Source organism: Thamnophis sirtalis, unplaced genomic scaffold (assembly GCF_051295495.1).
Source record: "Thamnophis sirtalis isolate CommonGarterSnake01/CBP01778 unplaced genomic scaffold, rThaSir2_p1.2 scaffold_7, whole genome shotgun sequence".
In the NCBI taxonomy this organism is placed as follows: domain Eukaryota; kingdom Metazoa; phylum Chordata; class Lepidosauria; order Squamata; family Natricidae; genus Thamnophis; species Thamnophis sirtalis.
This window is the reverse complement of record NW_028261387.1, coordinates 68,018,527-68,039,676: the sequence shown is the minus strand read 5'-3', so window position 1 is coordinate 68,039,676 and position 21,150 is coordinate 68,018,527. Positions and strand designations below refer to the sequence as shown.

The 21,150-nt window shown below is 37.4% G+C and overlaps 1 protein-coding gene across 3 annotated transcripts; it reads left to right on the top strand.

The window, feature by feature from the left end:
• The first annotated feature begins 2,552 nt into the window (after positions 1-2,552).
• LOC106542638 (uncharacterized) lies at positions 2,553-7,109 on the top strand. Of its 3 annotated transcripts, none has more exons than XM_087720359.1 (4): positions 2,553-2,673; positions 3,033-3,177; positions 4,734-5,443; positions 6,174-7,109. In XM_087720359.1, exons 3-4 carry the CDS (start codon positions 4,753-4,755, stop codon positions 6,758-6,760), a joined length of 1,278 nt encoding a protein of 425 aa, XP_087576485.1. In that variant the 5' UTR covers positions 2,553-2,673; positions 3,033-3,177; positions 4,734-4,752; the 3' UTR covers positions 6,761-7,109. The 3 variants fall into 3 exon arrangements, with proteins under 3 accessions (XP_087576485.1, XP_087576483.1, XP_087576484.1); XM_087720357.1 differs by having other exon boundaries at positions 4,734-5,545; XM_087720358.1 differs by lacking the exons at positions 2,553-2,673; positions 3,033-3,177 and adding an exon at positions 3,287-3,963 and having other exon boundaries at positions 4,734-5,545.
• Positions 7,110-21,150: the final 14,041 nt, after the last annotated feature.

The following is a 21,150-nucleotide window of genomic DNA, read 5'->3' as shown; positions in this document are numbered from 1 at the left end:
TTACAGCGTCCACATGTTGCCCCCAACAATCTGGGCCCCCACTTTATCCACCTTGGAAGGCTGGAGGCTCAGTCAACCTTGATCCTGATGAGAATCAAACTCTGGTAGTTAGCAGAATTAGCCTGCAATACTGCATTCTAAAAACTGCACCACCACATTACTAAAATAACATCAATACAAATAAAATTTAATTTCCAGACATTCACAAGGAATTTAAACCTTGTGCCACTCATTACCACCGATGTCATGGGAAACAGTCAAGGATTATTAATGTAGTTTGGCGTCCACATTCAACATACTATTGCTAATTACATTTTAAAAGGAAACGATAAATTCAACAAGGATATTTGCATCACACAATATCTCTGAATTCTGTGAACATTTATGGTGCAATAGACAAGTGCCTACAAAAGGCTTAAATGTTAAGACTATATTTTAGAATATATTTTATTTCTTACTACTATTTGCACAGCATATTTAATAGACCTTTGCTTTGCTTTGTTTTGCAATAGATGCTTCCTTCATTACGTACAGACCCCATGTAACCTAAGTATTAGCAAAACTAAATGGATTTCAGGTGTAAAAGCTTGAAGAAATATTCTCAAGATACCAAAAGTTTCCTGTCACCAAACAAACCTTTTTACAGGGGCCTCTGATAACAGGCAAAAGAAGAGGCCATGCACCAGGTTATCATGGATCAGAATGAAGACCTAACTAAACAACAAATTTCAGAAAACCATACTTATCATAACCTGTAAACATCTCAGGATGCAATTATCAAGTTTCCTTGCTAAGTACATTGAAATATAAGCATACCTCGGACATACTGCAGATTAAGTTCCAGATTATTGCAATAAATATTGAAATAAAGTGAATCACATGAATTTTTGGTTTCCTAGAGCATATAAAGGTTATGCTGATGCTATACTGTACTCTATTAAATATGCAATAGCATTATGTCTTAGAAAATGTATATTCCTTAATTAAAAATACTTTATTGCTGAAAATGCTAATCATCATCCGAATCTTTAACTAGTTGTAACATTTGTCTAACCAATTAAAGACCAATTAAAGACAATGATCAGTGGTTGTTTTTCTCTTTCACCTTGTGGAAGGTAAGCGCCGCTAAGAGAATATATCATGTACCATCCTTCATTTATTCTAGGTGCTAAAGATGCTAAAGCTGGCACTAAAGATGCTAAAGATGGCACTAAAATGGACTCAGAGCAGAGTAATTTATGCTTGCATAATTCTCTGCCAACTCAATAGCAATAGCAGTAGACTTATATACCGCTTCATAGGGCTTTCAGCCCTCTCTAAGCGGTTTACAGAGAGTCAGCATATTGCCCCCAACAATCTAGGTCCTCATTTTACCCACCTCGGAAGGATGGAAGGCTGAGTCAACCCTGAGCCGGTGAGATTTGAACCGCTGAACTGATGATCTAGCAGTAGCCTGCAGTGCTGCATTTAACCACTGCGCCACCTCGGCTCTCAAGAACTGAGGGTCAATGAATGGTAATAGTAATACTGTATCATATGAATGGTAATAGTAATACTGTATCATTGTATTGAAATGTCTTTTTCCCCCTTCCATTTAGCAGTGTCTGAAAAGTCCCTGCAGTTTTCTTGGCAAGATTTCAGAAGTGTTTTGCCATTGCCTCCTCCTTAGAGCTGAGAGAAAATGACTAGCCCTCATATCACCAGTTGTCTTTGAGCCTTCTGCAGGACTAGAATTCAGTCTCCCAGATTCTAGCAAACTGGCTCTCCACTGAAAAGACACATTGTACCAAAACTGAGAAGATGGAGCAAAAGATATTTAAAATAAAAAATCTAGCAATCAATCTGCATTTACCTGGTCTTCTCCTTTTTCTTTCATTAAGTAGTACTCTAGGTCATTTTTAATTTTGTGAGTGCACATTTGTATTAAACTAGGAAGGACAAGGACAAAGGAAATCTAAAGAATATGGTTGTGTTAACATAAACAATAAATATCAACTTTGCTTTCTCTTTCTCTCTCCCTCCCTCGCCTGAGGATAGAACAAGAAGCAACCAAGATATTCTGGTGATAATTCTATATTGATCAACTTCTGATTAAGGACTAGAATACTTGGCACACCAAACATAAGGTTATCAGAAGATGAAGCACCTGAGGGTAGAACAAGAAGCAATGGGTGGAAACTAATCAAGGAGAGAAGCGATTTAGAATAAATTTCCTGACAGAACAATTTACCAGTGGAACAACTTTGCCTCCAGAAGTTATGAATGCTCCAACACTGGAAATTTTCAATATGATGTTGGATAGCCATTTGTCTGAAATGGTATAGGGTTTCCTGCCTAAGCAGGGGGTTGGACTAGAAGACCTCCAAGGTCTCTTCCAACTCTGCTATTGTATTCTAACTCCAGCATTTTGTCCCAGACAAGAAGGAAAAAGGGGCAACCTCGTGCACGTGGAGTGACAGGAGCAACTCAGATCGGCCCAGAGCGCAGCATCCCAGGGACACCTGCGCGCGGACCCTGGCGCTTGGCCACTCCCCTAAAGTGGCCGGAGGTCTGGCGGTCACATGGGCCAAGGTGGATTGAACTGCGAGCGCTGACAGCTTGGAGAACTTTAAAGTTCAGCTCCGTTTCCGCAGGAATTTCTGCTTCTCCGCCAGAAATGCCTAACTTTGCGAGGTAAAAAAGAGAGAGAGGGGGAGAGGAGGGAAGCTTTCTGTTATCTGTTTGAACCTCCGCCTTCTGTTGCGCTTTATTTTCCTTTTTTCTTTTCCTTTTTTTTTTTTTTTTGCAATAACCATTTGCAAGCCTTAAAAGCACTCCCTCTCGGTAGACCCGCTTGCAGCGAGAGGGGATTTACTCTTCAACCAGCTGAGCTCGACCTGCCTATTTTCTTTCCCAAGTTTTATCTTTTACAATCCCCCCCCCCAATTTTTTTTTAGCCTTTCTTCCCCGCCCTTCCTCATTCTCCGTCCTTTGATTCGAAAGCCCGCCTGTCAGTCAGCCCCTTGACTTTTTGCCTCTCCCCAACCTTCCAGATGGAGTGTTGGCGCCCCGCCTTCTTCCTCTGCTTTTGTCCAGCCTTTTTCAACGAGGCTCCGATTGGGTCGGTGACGTGCTTGTCCTACCGCGGGTCCAATCGCAGCAGGCTTGCTTGCCAACGAGCGAACCGGGAACTTGCAAGTAAGTGTGCGACTGCAAAGGAAAGGTAGCAGTAGCTTTAGAAAGCCGGGATGGAGGTTCGGGAGGGTCGTGGGAACGCGATGTGGCTTTTAGAGGAGAGCAGCCAGGATTGGCTCCGAAAGTGCGGGAGAGAATTACCAGGGGGGACTTGCTGGGAATGGAGGGGATTGGGAAGAGGGCGGATGTACCCCGGAGTTGACATTTCTACAATATATTTTCAAAACACGCGTAGGAACCCCAGATTTCAGTGCTGGGGTTCAAAGGAGGATGCTTGTCATCACCGACCCAGCCTGGGCAACTAACGGTTATATGAGCTGGGTGGTTTTATCAAGAGTGCCTGCCATCCTCTGCATCTCGTTCAGAAGCAGGATTTTGCAAGGAAGAGATTTGGCTTCCTGGTTCCTTTGCTTTTCGGATTTTTGCCATGCACGATTTGCAAACCTCCCAACTTCTACTTAAGGAAATTCCCATCTAGATTGGTGGGAACCGGAGTGGAAGTAACCAGGGGTTACTAAGGGAACTCGAATAACTATAGACTAGCTTGCTTAAGGTTGTGTCAGCTCCAGTCAACATAGTCCCTTTGACTAGATAATGGGAGCATAACTGGGGCGCACCAGTTTATAGAAAGTTGAACAAAAGCAGGGGGGTTGTGTATGCATGTGTCTGTCTATCCATTTGTCTATCATCTATCATAATCATACATAGACACCGTCATGCCAAAGGCAGAGAGCAAAATATTATTGATGCAACAGGCCTAATTCTTTTTTTAATATATGAATGGAAAATGTGAGTGCCCAATTCAAACTTTAAAAATGTAGGATTACTTGTGGTTTGACTTAAATTATATCAAGCCTCAAATGCAAGCTTTAATTAGTTGTAGTGTTTTAAGGCAGTTGTTTTTTCAGAGTTTATTATCTTGTTAATTATCTACATCAATGAATGTTCTTTTAAAATCCAGATGCCTGCAGGCAAGCCTGGGTGAAGACGATGATATCATCATGTGGTGGTGTTTTGTGTTGAATCTAATAACTGAACTTAAACATATTTACATGAAGATAAAATTGCAGTGATTGCAATGGCAGTTCTAAGCACATTGCCTTGGAAGAATAATAATCAACTTACTTGATTTAAGAATAACTTTTGAATTATATACAGTATCAAGGATAAATACTACATGAATACAATTCTCTTATAAATAAAGTCAAATTGCATTACTGTCTTTCACTTTCCGTTCAGGAAAGAGCTTCAGGGTTATTCATATTTACTCCCAACTGTTGAATTGTAGATTTCTAATGTGTATAATTCTCTTTGGATTCAAGTAATGAATAGACCTTAGAAGCTAGCTCCATAGAGCACAAAATGATTCTTCTATTAAATGTGATGCAGATATGTTTTTTTAAAACAAATTTCTGAGTGTGCATTTGTTTGAAAGCAGCATATTAAACATATAAAGTAGTAGTATGCTTATACAGTCAGGCCTACCAAACAAGGAACCCCAGATTAATTGGTAAAATTTGCTGTATTTGTAGAATAATGTTTGGCTTCCCTTTTGACAGCAAGGGCGTAAAGAAGAGAATGGCTGGTGACTATGATTTGTTAAAAAGTCTGCAGAATAACTTGGAAGAACTGAACCATCTTCGGGCAAAATACTTAACATCAACGAAACGTCCATCATCTGTTGGGATTAAATCGTTTTTTTGTGATCAACAGCAACTGCCAGGGGAGAATATGAACATCCAGTCATTTGCTCCTAGGAAGAGTATTCGCCATCGTAATCCATATTGGCCTGATGAAGAAATACGGACCTTCATTGAGATCTGGGGGGATGACGAAGTCCAAGCCTCACTGGCCACCAACTTTCGCAATGAGGCACAGTATGAATGGATCTCTGATAGGATGCGAGAGTTTGGCTATGACCGGGATATGAAGCAGTGTCGCTTGCGTGCCAAGGAGCTTCGGCGAGGATACAAGGCAATTGTTGGTGGAAATAACTCTTCTGTGAGTGGTCAACGGGCCTTGCCATTTTATGATTCCTTGAACAGTTTCCTGTGCATGCACAAGGGTCTTGTGGTATCCAAAGTTTCTCTATCTATAGATAGGAGGAATCGCGAAGTCCAAAAGTTGGCCTTGGAGCAAGAAAAAAATGAAAAGCTAAGTGTTGTCTTGGTTTCTGATGATGATGAAGCATCCATCCCAGAACCTACAGATGACTCCAATTTTCAAGATGCACAGACGGATTCCGAACCTGTACATGCCCAGTCTCCAGGTGATGAATGGGAACCACATGGAGAAGATGGCCTTCTTGCAAGAGATGTGGGTTCACCTAGTTTCCCTAATACAAGAGGAGATGGTCATTCCGTCAGTTCAGGTGAACATTAAGTGTTAGCACCAATTTCAGAAAGAAGGCTAAATTAGGGGAAGCTGTGCTTAATTTCTTTAAAGTGGGGTAGGGAAATACTATCATTTAATGTTGCATACAGGGGATGCGGTGGTTCAGTGGCTGAGCTTGTCGATCAGAAAGGTCGGCAGTTCGAATCCCTAGTGCTGCATAATGGAGTGAGCTCCCGTTATCTGTCCCAGCTTCTGCCAACCTAGCAGTTCGAAAGCATATAAAAATGCAAGTAGAAAAATAGGAACCACCTTTGGTGGGAAGGTAACAGTGTTCCGTGCACCTTCGGCGGTTAGTCATGCCAGCTACATGACCACGGAGACTTCTTTGGACAGCGGTGGCTCTTCGGCTTTGAAACGAAGATGAGTACCGCCCCCTAGAGTTGGGAACGACTAGCACATATGTGCGAGGGGAACCTTTACCTTTAATGTTGTATACAATTCACTGGCCTAAGTGCACAAGTTTTGATATTGCTTACTTATTGAAGTGTTTGCACCTGTTCAGAGGTTTTCCTAATTTGACTTGCCCCAAGTTTAAATGTTAATGAATTCTAAATGTGGGCTGTGTTTGATCACTTGATAACTTCTATTCCTTTCTTTCAATGTAGGCCCATCCGGCAGTTTTTCCAGGGCATCCCTGGTTGATGCTGACAGAATAAGCAACAACCACTGGAATAGGAAACACAGGAGAAAAACTGAAACTACTTCAGACATAGTAGATGCCATTTCCCAAGTGGGTGACAGACTGGTAAATGCTCTGTCTGATTTGCACTCAAAACACAGCGAAACCTCAGAACTTGCACAGAGTAGAGCATGTGATTCCCATAAAGAGGAATTTACCATACTTGCCAATCATATAAATCAGGCTTCTCAAAACATGGACAAACTGATTGCTCTCATGGAGACGTCTACCAGGAGGATAGCAGATGCCATGGATAGACAGACAGTTGCCTTGGAGAACCTGGCACAATTGTTTGCTGCAAGAGCACCAGCAATTTCAGTGCCCTTGGCACCCCAGGAGCAGTCTATGATGGTGCCTACTCCCAGAATTTGTGTATCAGTCCCAGTAGAATTATACAATACTGTGAACACTTTAACAGGAAATTGCACTTCTAATCAGAAAGCACAAGATTTGCCTGCTGAAGACTGTCAACCAGTGGCAAAGAAAATAAAAACAGAAGACGACTTAATATAATCTGTTCAGAAATCCTCAGATGTTCTGTTCTTCTCTCATAAGATGAACATTTGTCCTTATTTGCTTATTTTTTCAAAGGCAATTGGGGGGGGGAGAAGAAATCAGGAATAGATGGTATAAAAAATATTGTGGCTTCTTTATTTTTTTTAATAAAAAGATTTGTAGCTAGACCAGTATATTTGTAGGGGGATTTATATATAATTTGGAAGGACGAATGCTGCTCGTTATGATGAAATTGTACGGTTCATTGCCATTCCATTCTGTAGATTTCTGTTCTGCTGCTTAAGCACGCAATAAGCTGTTGTCCTGTACACACTTACTTGGACATAAAATACTAGGTTTTATTTCAGATTGTGATTGTGGTCAGGATGTTGGCTTTGGACCTGAAGAACATATTCAGTAAGCACAGCCATGAACATGTGATGTTTTTAGTAGATTATACTGAGGCACAATTTTTTGATCTCTAGATGGGTAATACAAAATTACATCATTTAGTCATTCAAAGATAAACCATTTTAAAAAGTTGTAAATCATGCACATTTTCACTGGCATAGAAGATAAGAAAGAATAGAGAACTCTGTGTGCTATAGTACTCCTGTTATTAAATCAATAAGATACCCTACTACTATTTGGCTATTTTTTTCTCCCTAATTTCACTGAAGCCACGTGCCAGATAAATCAATTAGCAGCACAAAATTTTATCCCTTTTTTTTTAACATACACTTTTCAATATTATTGTGCCGCTTTTGGAAGATTGCAAGCCAACCCTTCAAAGCCATGTTCATGCCTTTTGCACTTAGAAGCTGAAATGAAGCCAAATGCATTGGGAAAGGAAGCATAGGAAATTTCTCACTTAAAGCCACTTCACTGTAGTCCCATGAGTTCTATGTGATTGAAACTCTTGTCCTGTGTTAAAGATGAGAAAACTGTGTCTCATTAATTGTTGGACACCAGTTCCTATCAGCAGCAGCCACAACGTCCCATGGCAGGGCATTTGAGGAGCCAGCTTTCTCACCTCTGGACTGAATTCAGCATTTGTTTCTAATAGCAGCAAGCCAGGTATCTTGGGCAAATCACTAGGAATGACAAATACCTGACTTCTGCGGTGGATATAAAAAATCGATACACCCCTGTTAAAATGCCAGGTTTTTGAGATGTAAAAAAGTCAGACCAAGATAAATCACTTGAGAAATATTTTTGACCTTTAATATAACATGTAAGCTGTACAATTCAATTGAAAAGCAAACAAATCTTTTGGGGGAAATAACAAAAAACTAACAATTACGTGATTGCATAAGTGTGTAAACCTGGCATTTTTAATGGGCATGTAGACTTCACAGTGCTGCTTCACCTAACTATTGCAGAGCCTCTTCATTTTTGGGGAGAAAACCATTTTGTGATTCAGAGAAATAAGTAAATTTAATCTATCATCCTTTAGATAACAGAGCCATATTTAGTACATTAATCTTGTGATTAAAACAAGATAGGTAAACATATTATTTTCAGATATTTTGGGTTACACCCACTGTCTTTTACTTTGGATTTTGTTGGTTAAGGCTAATGGGAATCAGGCCAACAACATCTGGAAGACACAGGGATGACTATTCCTGACTTTCCTCATAAATAGGGAAGTCATTAAAAGCTGTTTCTTTTCTGAATTTGGAAAATTCAGAAAAAAATTCTACTTATTTTTTTTACCAAGTGACAATATCAAGGCCTAATTAGTATGGGGGGGGGGGGGTTTCCAGACAAATAATCCAAGTAAAGTTATCTCTTCACTTTTGTTGTTCCTCTTTCAAATAAGATGCCAAAATTGCTTTCAGAAATTTGGTTCTTTTTGAGGAATATAATGCAGTCCACTTCTTTTTCCTTCTACAGCAATTTGGTTATATGTTAGGCCTCTATTCCAAAAAAAACCCTATTTAGCAATACTATGATAATTAGATATTGTCCACTGATGGAATTTTTTTTCTCATCAGCCTGTTGCCTGATGGGGATGGGGAAGATCATTGCTTTCCAAATATGTCTCTCAGCAGAGTGCATCTTCATTTTTCCTCTGGCATTGGAAACTTTTTGAAAATCAAGTTAACATATATGAAGGAACACCTTCAAATGTAACCCAAACATGAATTCTGTAAGACCATAAAGATGAAATACATTCATTTTAATATAACCATTCAAAAGCTTCTACTTGGATGTTGCCTCAAACTTCCTTGAGAAGGCCATTTTTGTTGCATTTCAGGTGTGTGCAGATTGTTTAGAATCATAGTTGACCTTTAATTGAGGGTTCCTCTTGAAGAAGTGATGGGAACAAGGGAAAGTAAACAAGTCCCTTAAGCTATAGTAAAATGAAGTGGGTGTACATTGGATATGATTGCATATATTCTTTTCCTCTGTCACCTTAAAAACCACAATTTGGCAGCAATTTTTGGAGACATTTAGTTGCACACAGAGTTGCAGGGCTACGTGTGGTTCTGGGGTTTGGGATTGGGTACGTTTGATTAGAGAAAAGTTGGGAGTTATTGCAAAGGTTGCAATATAGTGTAGAATGTTTTTCCAACTGGTTGTTTCGTTTCCATCCTTTGTCCTCCAGGTATTTCCCTCAAGACTTATTTATTATCATGTGATGAACGGCTGATATTTGATACCTTGTTTGCAAGGCAGGGAGAAAAGGGGCTGCCTTTCTTGTTTTGTTTTGGAGGAGTGTTTGCCTTACAATTTGTACCTCTGGAAATATTAGGTTACCCTTCCAAGCGTGATGATTTCTCTCTTGGGTTTGTCATTGGTTTCATGTTTACTATAATCTTGTTGGCACTGACTACTTCAATGTGTTATTGGAGAGAGTAAGAGCTGTGGGGCTGGGGGTGTTTCCTGGTAGAAAAAAGAAAAAATATAGCATATATAGAGAGAAAATAATATTGTGTGTGTTTGTGCACTCGTGTGCTATAATTGTTGCTTAGGAATGGCAGAAAGGCAAGAAATTAGGAGATGATGGGCAATGCATTTCAAATATATAGCAATAGCACTTAGACTTATATACTGCTTTACAGTGCTTTTTCAGCCCTTTCTAAGCGGTTTACAGAATCAACATATTGCCCCCAACAATTTGGATCCTCATTTTACCCATCTCGATGGGTAAAGGATGGAAGGCTGAGTCAACCTTGAGCCTGGTGAGATTTGAATTGCCAAAATGCAGGCAGCCGGCAGGCAATAGAAGTAGCCTGCAGTACTGCATTCTAACCACTGGGCCACCATGGCTCACTCATAAATATACAAATACCATCAAGGTCACTTCTATTTTAAAAGTGTTATCTTTTTTTCTCCTCAAATGCCTATGTGTAACCAGGATGTGACATCTATTACATAAACTCAGGGTTATACATTTCGTATATATTTATATAATAGTTTTCTATTTAGCTTTTGGTAGCTTTCACCATTTTTGTATGCCTGATCTACCAGTAAAGTTGAATAGTAAAAATCAAAATAAAGTAGCAAATGATAGTTTATGAAGATCAGTTCATATGTTCATTCCAAAATAAGTTATTTAGATAAGTTTGAGTTTTGTTGTACATAGACATAATGCTTTGTAGGACTATGGTTTCTAGTATGAGACAAGTTAACTTAAAATATGTATACAGGATATGAGCAGAGGAGAATCATTTGAAAACAATTCCATTGCAATTGATGTTGCTTTTCTCTTTGATTTATCAAGAGAAGAAGAGCAGTGACTGATCTAAATACCATTTGTGAAGTCAGCCTAGGGATTTCAATTAAATCTCATAAAAGTAATGCTTCTAAGGAAAGTAATAACATTTAAGTTTGTTTATATTTGGGATATAAGTGCAGTTAAATCTACACACAATTCTCAATGACAGCAGTATGATTTTGTGCAAGTAATAATCTACATTAAAGGGCCTAAATTAACATTCTCCTAATAAGTGTTAAGATGTTATTTCATAGCAGTTTATCTGGACATTGATTCAGTTCCATTTCTAATAGCAAGGGTTAATGTAAATTAAATTTGAAAGCTTAAACACCTTTATCAGAACAACCTTTAAATATAATTCAAAAATCACTATTTTAATCCATGTAGACTGTCAAGGTATACGGTAAGCAGACATGGTAATTACAACTTTCCCTGCTGCAGCATTCTTCCACTTTTTATATCAAATTTACTTTGCAGTCATTGTAATGTGCAGTTAGGCCAGTTTATCTTTAAACACTCAAGTCATGGCATTTCTGTAGGTTAATGGAAAGAGTTTCTGTAGTTTATGATCTGGGTGTTTTGGGCTGGAAGCTTTCTCAAGAGTCATTTTTATTATCCAGTATTGAAAAACAGGTGGGCATATTCTCCTAGCCACTTCAATTGACTGATCTCCTCCTCTTCTTCCTCTCCTCCAGCATACAAGACAAAAGGTGATGTAAATGCTGAAATGGGCAGGATTGTGCATCTTCTACCTTTTCCCCGACCTACCTGTTGTCTCCACTTATGTATTGCACAAGATTTAAAGCAATTCAGACCAATACAAAGTAAGGATGTCAAGCATCTATGTAATCCTGCCAAATTTTTAATTTCCTGGCTTGACCTGGCTGTTCCAGGCTTTCTCTAGTATATTGTGTAGAAAGAAGAGTTGTTTTGCTGAGCCAAGAGTGTGTGCAGCAAGTTTTCTTCATTTTACTAACACTTGTTCTACCAAAAACAATAATGTGTATGTCAGGGTTCCAAATAGCATCCAAAAGTAAATCAGAGTCCAAGGCAAAGTATTGCTCAAAGTTCCAATTTATTAAGAGATCCATGTTGGCTCATCTGGGAAAACCCGAACCTGAAATCTTCCCAGTTTTCTCCACCTAGTTGAAAGTTCAAGATCTTGTCCTTACACCCACAAGTCCATCACATGGTCCAATCTTCCACTTCCTGTCTGGCAGTTCCACTCATCCAGTTCCGGTCAGGTGCAGAGGTATAAAGGCAAAGGATGACCTTGGCTTTCTAGAAAGAATTTTGTTATGACTACATAGTATCAGCCCCCAGTAGCACTTTGCAAGTCTACCAAATTATCTGCATGTCCATTTTTGTGAAAAACGAGATGTGCAGGGGCAGGGTTTTGGGAGGCCAAAAATGCTGTATTCAGTGTATAAGACGCACCCAGATTTTCACTCTCTTTCTTGGGGGACAAAGGTGCGTCTTATAGTCCAAAAAGAGGGTTCTTAAAGTATTCTCAAGCTGAAAAGCCTGTTTTGGTTGAATCCAGAACAGGACATCATTTCAATCTCATCATTTTCCTTCATGTAGAATTCAGCTAGTCCAAACTAGGAACAGATAGAACATAACCATTGGTGTGCTACTCTTATTACACATCCACAATCCTACAATGTTGAAGAAGATCCAAGGTTCACAACCCTTCAGCCAAATTTAGCCTTTCAGTAGTGTATTTCGGGCTGTACTCCAGCTTTTTTTTTAGGATTAGGGCAGACAAAGTAGATAAGGTAAAAAATAAATGTGAGCTGATTTTAAAGTATTAAGCTTCTGTTGCTTCTGTTATCTTAAGGTTTTTTTCCCCTCTTTTTAAAATTAAAATTTTGGTGACAGTTTTGGGAGAAGTTCTTAAGACTACATTCAGATTTTCCGGTGTCTGTTTCATAAACCAATTCACTTCATTGTTGACTTCTGATGACCTTATGAATATGTTCATGAAGTTCTCTTGTGAACAATACAAAAAGTGGTTTGTCGGTCCATTCATTATTTTTTTAAAAATTTTCAGTCTACATATGCTTTGCTGACAAGATCTGCCTAGATTCCAAGCCTAAACAAGATCATCCAGTACTATCTGCTGAGATGGTTCACTTTGTTAATAATGAAATAGATTACATAGTTGTTTTCTGGCATACATTATTGAAAAAATAAGGATTATCTACATATCTTTCTAGATACAAAGTGTTAGTCCAGTAAACTGATGAACATGAGACAAACTATGGAAGAACACATAGTTGACTAAACCTAACACCTTACATGTCAAACAACCATTAAATGTACACCGTAATTGCTTAACACATGACTAATGATACCTTAATTAAAAAGCCATGTAGAACATTTGTTTTGCAAACATGTTTAATAAAAGAGATCATGCAAAAATGAACAAAAAGATGTTCCATTCCAGACCAGCAAATAATAATGATGGGCAAAGAACAGCTGGGAGGACATGAAAATGAGACCAAAAGATCAGTTACTAAACTATTCATTCTAAATTATGTAGGCATTGTAGAAGACAATTATCTGATAATAATGTTCCTGAGTTGAGAGGGAAACAATCTGTCCTATTGTTTCCTTTCCAAACATGAAGTAAAATTTGTACGTAACATCTCAATGTTCTTAATCCAGGCTCTGTACATTGTTCTGCCTAATAATGTAAGACAAGAGGTGGTACCAGAGCATCCAGCTGTTCATTCCATTTCTTTCCAATTATGAGAAAGTTTTCTTTTTGCAGCTGTTGTACACTCTGGGAGTGGGGGTGGGGGATATATTGAATGAACTTCAGAAAGAAACTATATTTGTACACCTGCATTCTCCAAAGCACCTTTGGGGGGTTTTAATCTGAGGTTCTCCACAGCCTACCATCTCCTATCAAAAGTAGAGATTTGGATGTTGGGTAATTTGATTTTAAAATGATGTTGTCTACCAAAAGCCCTTGGCATGAATGAACTAGCATAATTACATATCAGAGTTTGTTGCAGGAAAATCAAATCCAGAAAGCACAAACAGTAACTGATTCAGCTGGATTCATTAACTTCTTTATATACATAATAACAGATGAATAAATGTACAATACCAATAGTAAATTCTTTCAACATAGTAGTAGTTACAAGCAAACACAGGCAGCAGTACAGCAGAGAGGAGTTTTCAGTTCGGAATTCAAAGCAGACAGAGTAGTTTCCGTTTCGATTCTCAGCACAGAGTCAGATCTATTTAAGCTCCCATTTGCTGACTTAACTACTATGCATATTCATTGGCTGACCTTGTTACCATGTCTCTCCCAGTCATGAATATTCTAGTTGTAATCAGGTGGCATCTAATAATTCTAAATCCAATATTAAGTATTTGAAATCAGGGTGGGAATCTGAAATCTCCAGTTTTTGCTGAACAACAGCTAACTCATTGCTGTGGATGCTAGATGAGGCTCTGAGGAATTACAGTTCGGTGTCTCCCAGAAGACTACCCATTCATATTCCTGGATATCATCTTCAATCATTCTACATTTCTATCCATGAAGGAAGCTAGAAGCATTGACCAGTCTTGAATCAGGAAACCTGATATATACAAGGAAGTTCCCTAAAAGTAATTGCTGAACATGTCAATGGACTAGGAGCAATATCAGGAACAATGCGACTGGCAAAACTCTGTAAATCTCAATTCTACTAATAAACAGTCTCATCCCATCTGTAGCATCAATTGTATGAAATCCCACATGGGGTTAAAGTGGGCACCAAGACGATTGAATTCAACAGCCCATGTAGAAATGCACCTCACAAAGCAAAATGAATCTTATGTGCCATTTAATGATAAATATATGAAACTCCTCATCTTTAGTTAATCATCAATGAATATTATTGGAAGCAGTCAAACAGCTTTGCACTGCTGATAGCGATTAAAAAGAAAATAATCAGAATAGGATTTTGAGACCACAAAAATAGTTTAGCTAAGGTTCATAAATTAACTTGCTCTTTGGGCTAAGCTAATTTTGCTTCAATTAATAATAGGTAATTGGTGCCTTCCACATATTTTGGACTACCACATTCATTAGTTCCAGTTAGTATTTCCACTCAGAAAAGCAAATCAAAGAATTTTAAAGCAAGAAAAGAAAAAAAAGGAATCAGCTACTAGTTTACAGCCAAACCATTCACTACACCTCTTCATATTTTAGTATTCTTCCAATTCATCCTTGGTACCATTCCATTCATACACAAAACACCGATTCATACTTTGTGTCAGTTTTCCTTAATATATTCATTTTGCTTTTCCATCCCTAGTTTCTCTAGATCAGTGTTTCTCAACCTTGGCGACTTGAAGATGTCTGGACTTCAAGTCCCAGAATTCCCAGATATCAAACCATTTCAATATTTTTCTTTGGCACAGGTAGTCTTCTACGTACGACCACAATTGAGCCCAAAGTTTCTACTGCTAAATGAGACAGTTAAGTGAGTTTTGACCCATTTTATAACTGTTCTTGCCACAGTTGTTAAGTGAATCACTGCAGTTGTTAAGTTAGTAACATGGTTGTTAGGTAAATCTGGCTTCACCATTGACTTTGCTTGTTAGAAGGACAAGAGGTGATTACATGACCCCGGGACACTGCAACTATCATAAATATGAGTCAGTTGCCAAGCATCTGAATTGTGATCACAATTGTGTAGTCATATTTATTGTTATATTCAATCTGTATTCATCCAGCACCCTTTAATTCTGTATCCTTTCACTTATTGTTTTGACCATGCACACTTCTTAAGTACCTCATTCCTTTTGTTAATAACATTTTTAATTGAATTTTAAAATTACAGAGATAAAAAAACTAATATAAACTAAAAAGAATATTAACAGCAACAAAAGATAAAATGCAAAAAGAATAAAGGGAGGAAAAGGGTGCTCTCTTTCTAAATAATAAAGACAGAAATAACTTCCCCCTTTGTCAAGGCAAATATAAACATTTTCAATAGCTTAATAGTTTCTCTTAGCATTTCAACCAAAACTCTCTTCATCCCATATCTCATTTTATCTATTGACAAATAATAAAACCTCATTTTTCAAACTTAATCAGAAATGTTCATTAAGAGCTACCAGAAATAACCATATAGACATTTTAACTTTTAACTTTCATTATTCTTTCCCATAGTTTATATAATACTTTGTTATTTTGTCTAAAACTCTTCTTCCCATGTCTCTCATATCTATAAACAAATCTTTAAAACCTCATCTTTCAAACTTAATCAAGAAAAATTCCATTAGGAAATACTGGAAACAACAAATTGAAAATATTAATCTTTAATGACTTCAAATGATGCAACAAATTTTTCATCTTCTCTTCATCTATTCTAATTATAATATCATAGCTTATCACTGTCTCTAAAAAGACAATAAAACTCTCTTCTTCCCATAAACAAATATTTAAAATCTCATCATTCAGTCCTAGTCAAGAAAAACCAAATAAAAGTTATTATAAAAGAGAGGATTATATACAATTTAACTTTGATCAAATAGGCCCATTTTGTAAAGTTAGTTTTAGTTTTAAGAGACTTAATTATTCCCTTTATGTAATGCCCCAAAAGCTCAGGAGTTTCTTCATAGGTATAACACATCTCTTTTGTAAAACCGAAGTAAGAAAATTAGCTAACTCACTTTTCTGAATTAAGATCCACATATCCCAATCTTTCTTCTGGTTTATTATCTGTGTGTGTCTTTTAACTGTTGAAGCCTTGGCAAGTTTCATTTGTTCATGTTGTATACAGAGGTGGGTTGTTTCCAGTTTGGCCCGGATTGGCTGAACCGGTAGTGGTGGCGGTGGAAGGTTCCACCCACCCATCTGGTGCGTGTGAGCATGAGTGAACCGGTAGTGCTGGGATTTGAAATCCACCTCTGGTTGTATAACATCTTTGTCAATATCATTCTTATACACTGTCAGATTTAAATCCATATCCTCTTCTATCTCTTTATTTAAGCACAATTTTATTTTATCACACAATCTAAAGCAGGGATGTTAAACTCATATCATCCGGGCGTCATCACGTGAAATATCAGGACTTTTTTCCCCTTCGCTAAACCAGGCATGGGCGTGGCCAGCATGTGATGCATTCAGCGAGTGGACCGGGAGTTTGACAACCCTAGTATAAAGAGTAAGTTTTGAGTATGTTGTTACCAAAAATCTTTAAATTATTTCAGTTAAAATATTTTCTCCATTGTCTTATTGAAAGTTCTTCTTTAATTATAATCTTTAGTTCTTTCTGAATGTAACTAGACTTCAAGGTCTCCTTTTATATGTCTTTCTTTGATCAGAACATTTCCCAGAAAGATATTTCTTACACTTAAATTCGGTTCTTCATATATTTTAACAGAATTTTAAACAAACAACAAATATTCTTAGAGCAGTTTCAAAGTTTTGTTTTCAATCAACCTAGTTCCCAAGTCCATAAAATATTTCCAAAATCAACATACTAATTGTCCTTTCACTACTTCTTTCTAAATAAAAAAATAGTTAAAAATACATAAACCTTCTTGTGCTGTGGGTTATTTAAAAATTACCAAGTACTAAGAGTTATCCTTCTGGGGGTTCTTTTTGTCCAAAAGGCAATTTATAAGCCGTGTGTGTGTGTGTGTTTGTGTGTGTGTGTGTGTGTGTGTGTGTTCCAGCATAACTCTGGAACGCCTTGAGCAATTTCAACCAAACTTGGTACACAGATTATTTATTCTCTGGGGGGAAAAACTGTGGGGGTAAGACCTCTAACACCTCTCGAGGTGTGTGTTCTGTTAAGATACAGCCTGTTGTGCTTTAAAATGGCTTCTAAAGTACTGCGGTAAATGGCTTCTACTGTACAGTGCAGTGGAGTTGCTATGGTAACAGCTTCACAGTATTCCACAAGGGGGCTTTTGGTAAGGGGGGAAATCCAACATTAGAAATTATGTTTGGTCTGTACATTTTCCTTCTACAAATAAATACCTGGGCAACGACAGGTTATTGGCTAGTTTCCAATAAAAGTGATTAAGAGGAGATGGATGAACCCAGTGTCCTTATGAAAGATTCTGACTGCAATTTGGGCAAAACAGTTTCTCACAACTCCCAGAGCTCTAAAGCCTACTGGAGAAGCCTAGTTTATGATCCCATCATGGGAAACATCTGTAAGGAGCCGTCTGGGCAACCCCAAGTCCTGTCCTTCTATGGCGAGGTATTCAGGGAGCCAGTTTTAGGTGTCTTATTCCCACGGCATTCAACTTACCTGCATGTTTCTCTTCACAAACCCTCTTCTCATTTTCCTACTACTTTTTTTTTGTATTTTTAAATATTTTAAATAGGACCGAAAGGCTAGGTTTAATAAGTAGCATGTAGATAAAGAAATGGGATATGGGGGAGGCAGGGCTAACAGTGCTCCAAGATCACTGTCGATATCTTTGCCCCTGGATGGTCCTTTTGGACCTAAACCATCCTGTAGAGACGGTAATAGAGAAGGGCACATCCTGCAAAGTCCCAGGTAGATCCAGGAGAAGCCCTTTTTCCCGGCGACTGAGAAACATCCATTAAAGATGCTGAAAGTTGGGACAGCTCCAGAATGGAAGGAAAGCTGGAGACAAAGTGTGTCGAATTGGTGAAACAATTTTTATTATTAGAGAAGAGAATACCCTAAAAGATCAAAAGTAAAGTTAAAATTGAAGACAGAAGAGGTCAAGCAGCGAGATTAAGCCTGAGTCAAACATAGTGTATTATTTTTCCTTAATCCTTTTATTGCTGAAATTTTTATAAATATTCATTTTTTAAATTGGATTGGGTTTTTTTCCTTTTATTTTTCTTATTTTAATACTTATTGCTTAATACTTTCTTTCTTTTTCTTTTTTCAATGCTCTATTGCATTTTTTTTAAAAAATCTTTTTTTCCTTAAGTTTGGAATATAAAGAGGGAAGTAAAAGTAGAGGAAAAGTAGTAACCCTGCCACTTAAAGGCTTGGAAACATTGTTTTTCTTTTCTTTCTTTGAGCATTTGATAATCTTGTGCAAAGTAAGAGCTGGTGTTACATTTCAAGGATTCTGAGTTTGTTTATTGAAAATGATAGTAGGATGAGCACAGATTGTTTATACAGGTGCTCCTCTGGGATACTATCATTAGTTGGATTGGAGTGAAAAGAAAGCTTGGAGGTGAAAGGAAGAAGATTGCAGTGAACTTGTTTGGAACATAATGAAAAAGCCTTGGATTCTATGTAGTGGCAGTGTTTTCTATCTGGAGGAAAAGATAATGCAGATGATGTTGCAGCACGAAAAAGAAAAGGAAGTGACATTGCAGATGATTATGCAAGAAATTCAAAAAATACAAAGAACAGAGAACATTGAAAAGAGAACAGAGAATATTGAACAAAGAACAGGAAAAACAGATGAAAAAATTGAGAATATCCACCAAACGATGATGAAATATGAGGACAGATTTCAAAAAATTGAAGAAAAAGATGAACAAAGAGATAAGAAAATTGGAGATATTGACAGCAGATTGAGCGTGGTTGAAAAAGACAAGAGTGGAATATTGGAATGGGAGATCAACAGATCAGAATTTTACCTCAGATTCCAGAATATAGAAGATTAAAAGGGAGAAAATTTGGCAGAAGTAATGATAGAAATTCTGGCAGAAGCATCAGTGATAACCAAAGGGAAGTTGATGGAACGAACAGACGAGGGGTTTCGAGTCTTTACAAGATATGCAGTGAAAAACAAGTTGCCAAGAGAAGTCCATATAAGATCTACCAAGAAAGCAATTAGAACACAAATACTACAAAAGGCAAGAGATAAAAGATTGTACTACTACTGGATGGATATAGGATGATGTAATGAAATGCTATCATAAAAATTAATTTAAATTTATTTAAATTTAGAATATTACGCATAAAATGAAGTAATAATAGTTATAGTCAAATAAATAATTAACAATTATAATAATGTATACATATATACTAGATTGATAATATGAGATTTTATAAAAATTGTAAGTGAGGACTATGGAAAGGATGCACAAAAGTTTTGTAACCAAAGATAAACAATTTTATACAGAATATACTATAAAGATGTACTACTACTAGATGGTTTTAGGATGATGTAATGAAATGCCATAATATAAATTTATTCCAAATTTAGAATATCTCACATAAAAGGAAGTAATAATAGTTATAGTCAAATAAATGTTTATCAATGATAATAATTGTATACATATATCAGATTGATAATAATATGAGATTCTATATTAATTGTAAATGAAGACTATGGTGATGAAGCACAAAAGTTTTGTAACCAATCGACACACTGTATGTAACTTGAAGATGATTTTATATTTTATGTTTGTCTGTGTTTGTTTGTTTAAATATATATATATGCTGGCCTTGTTGTATTCGGGTCTTTTTCTGTGTAAGATTGAGATTGTCTTGGCAACGTTTCGGCGAGGTGTCACTCGCCGTCCCCAGGCTGGTGTTTTGATGGCGAGTGAGACCTCGCCGAAACGTTGCCAAGACAATCTCAATCTTACATGGAAAAAGACCTGAATACAACAAGACCAGCATACCTACACCCGTGAAAATCTATATAATTTGTTGTATTTTAAAAGAAGGTGATAAGTTACTACATTTGTTTATACTTGGGATGAAGGAGGAAGTTATTTATATATTTCTTTTCTTTTTCTTTACTGTATTCTTAAAAGAAAAGGAAAATGCTTTATCAGCTGCTGGCTAAAGATTGTCAGCATCTCTGTTGAAGTGGTGAGGTGGCTCAATTCTGTTTCCCCCTTTGAGGTTGTTTGCTGTTGGTTTGCTGAATTCAAGCCTGTTCTTCCTTCAGCATCAGTCACCTGTTAAGCCTGTTAAGGCTGCAATCTCCCATACAAACCAAGTCTTCTTCCAGCACACATTTTCAATCAAGTACTATCAGTGTTTTTTTTCTTTTATAATTGTAAACCAGTTGTGGTCCGGTGCTCTTCAGGCTGCTTTAAAATCCCAAGGGAGAAAGCAAAGAGGAGGAAGAGCTCATACTGGCTACTATAAGATTTTCTTTCCACATGGATGGACTTTATATCTTTCTAATGCCCTCTTCTCCCCCCCCCCTTTTTTTTTGGTCTTCATTCAACCTCTAGCTAACTTCTGCTGTTGTTCTTGTTCTCCAAGGTCATCTCTGTAGTTTTCTAAAGAGTTTTCTCCTCGTTGCTCTGCTACCATCCCAAACTCTTTCTCTCCATGAGGGATCATAGCAAATGAACTGTTCTTTCTATTCTTTATTTGCAAGATGGTAAGAGCACTTCACAATGAAATATTTCTTCTAGTGTTTATCATCTTTTCTTCCCGAGAATGTCTCTGGGGAATAAATATGACTGCAGGCTGAAGTGGGTACTGAAAAACAAATTAAAGTTTCTGTGTTTGAGTAGATCCTTGGCAGCAATAATGTATTTGCATATCCTTATATTGTTTAGCTTCAGGCTGGAGGTTACTGAAGACCCCTTGGCATAATGTGCCAGGGCCAAACATTTATCATCGCTCATCAATTAGCAATTGTAATGTGTTAAAAACCCGATGTGTTTGTTGAGATCTTCAAAGATTGCCTGAAACCTTTTGATGCATATGAGTTAGGCAGTCTCTCATTCTATAATGTTGGAGTAGTTTCATTGTTCTAA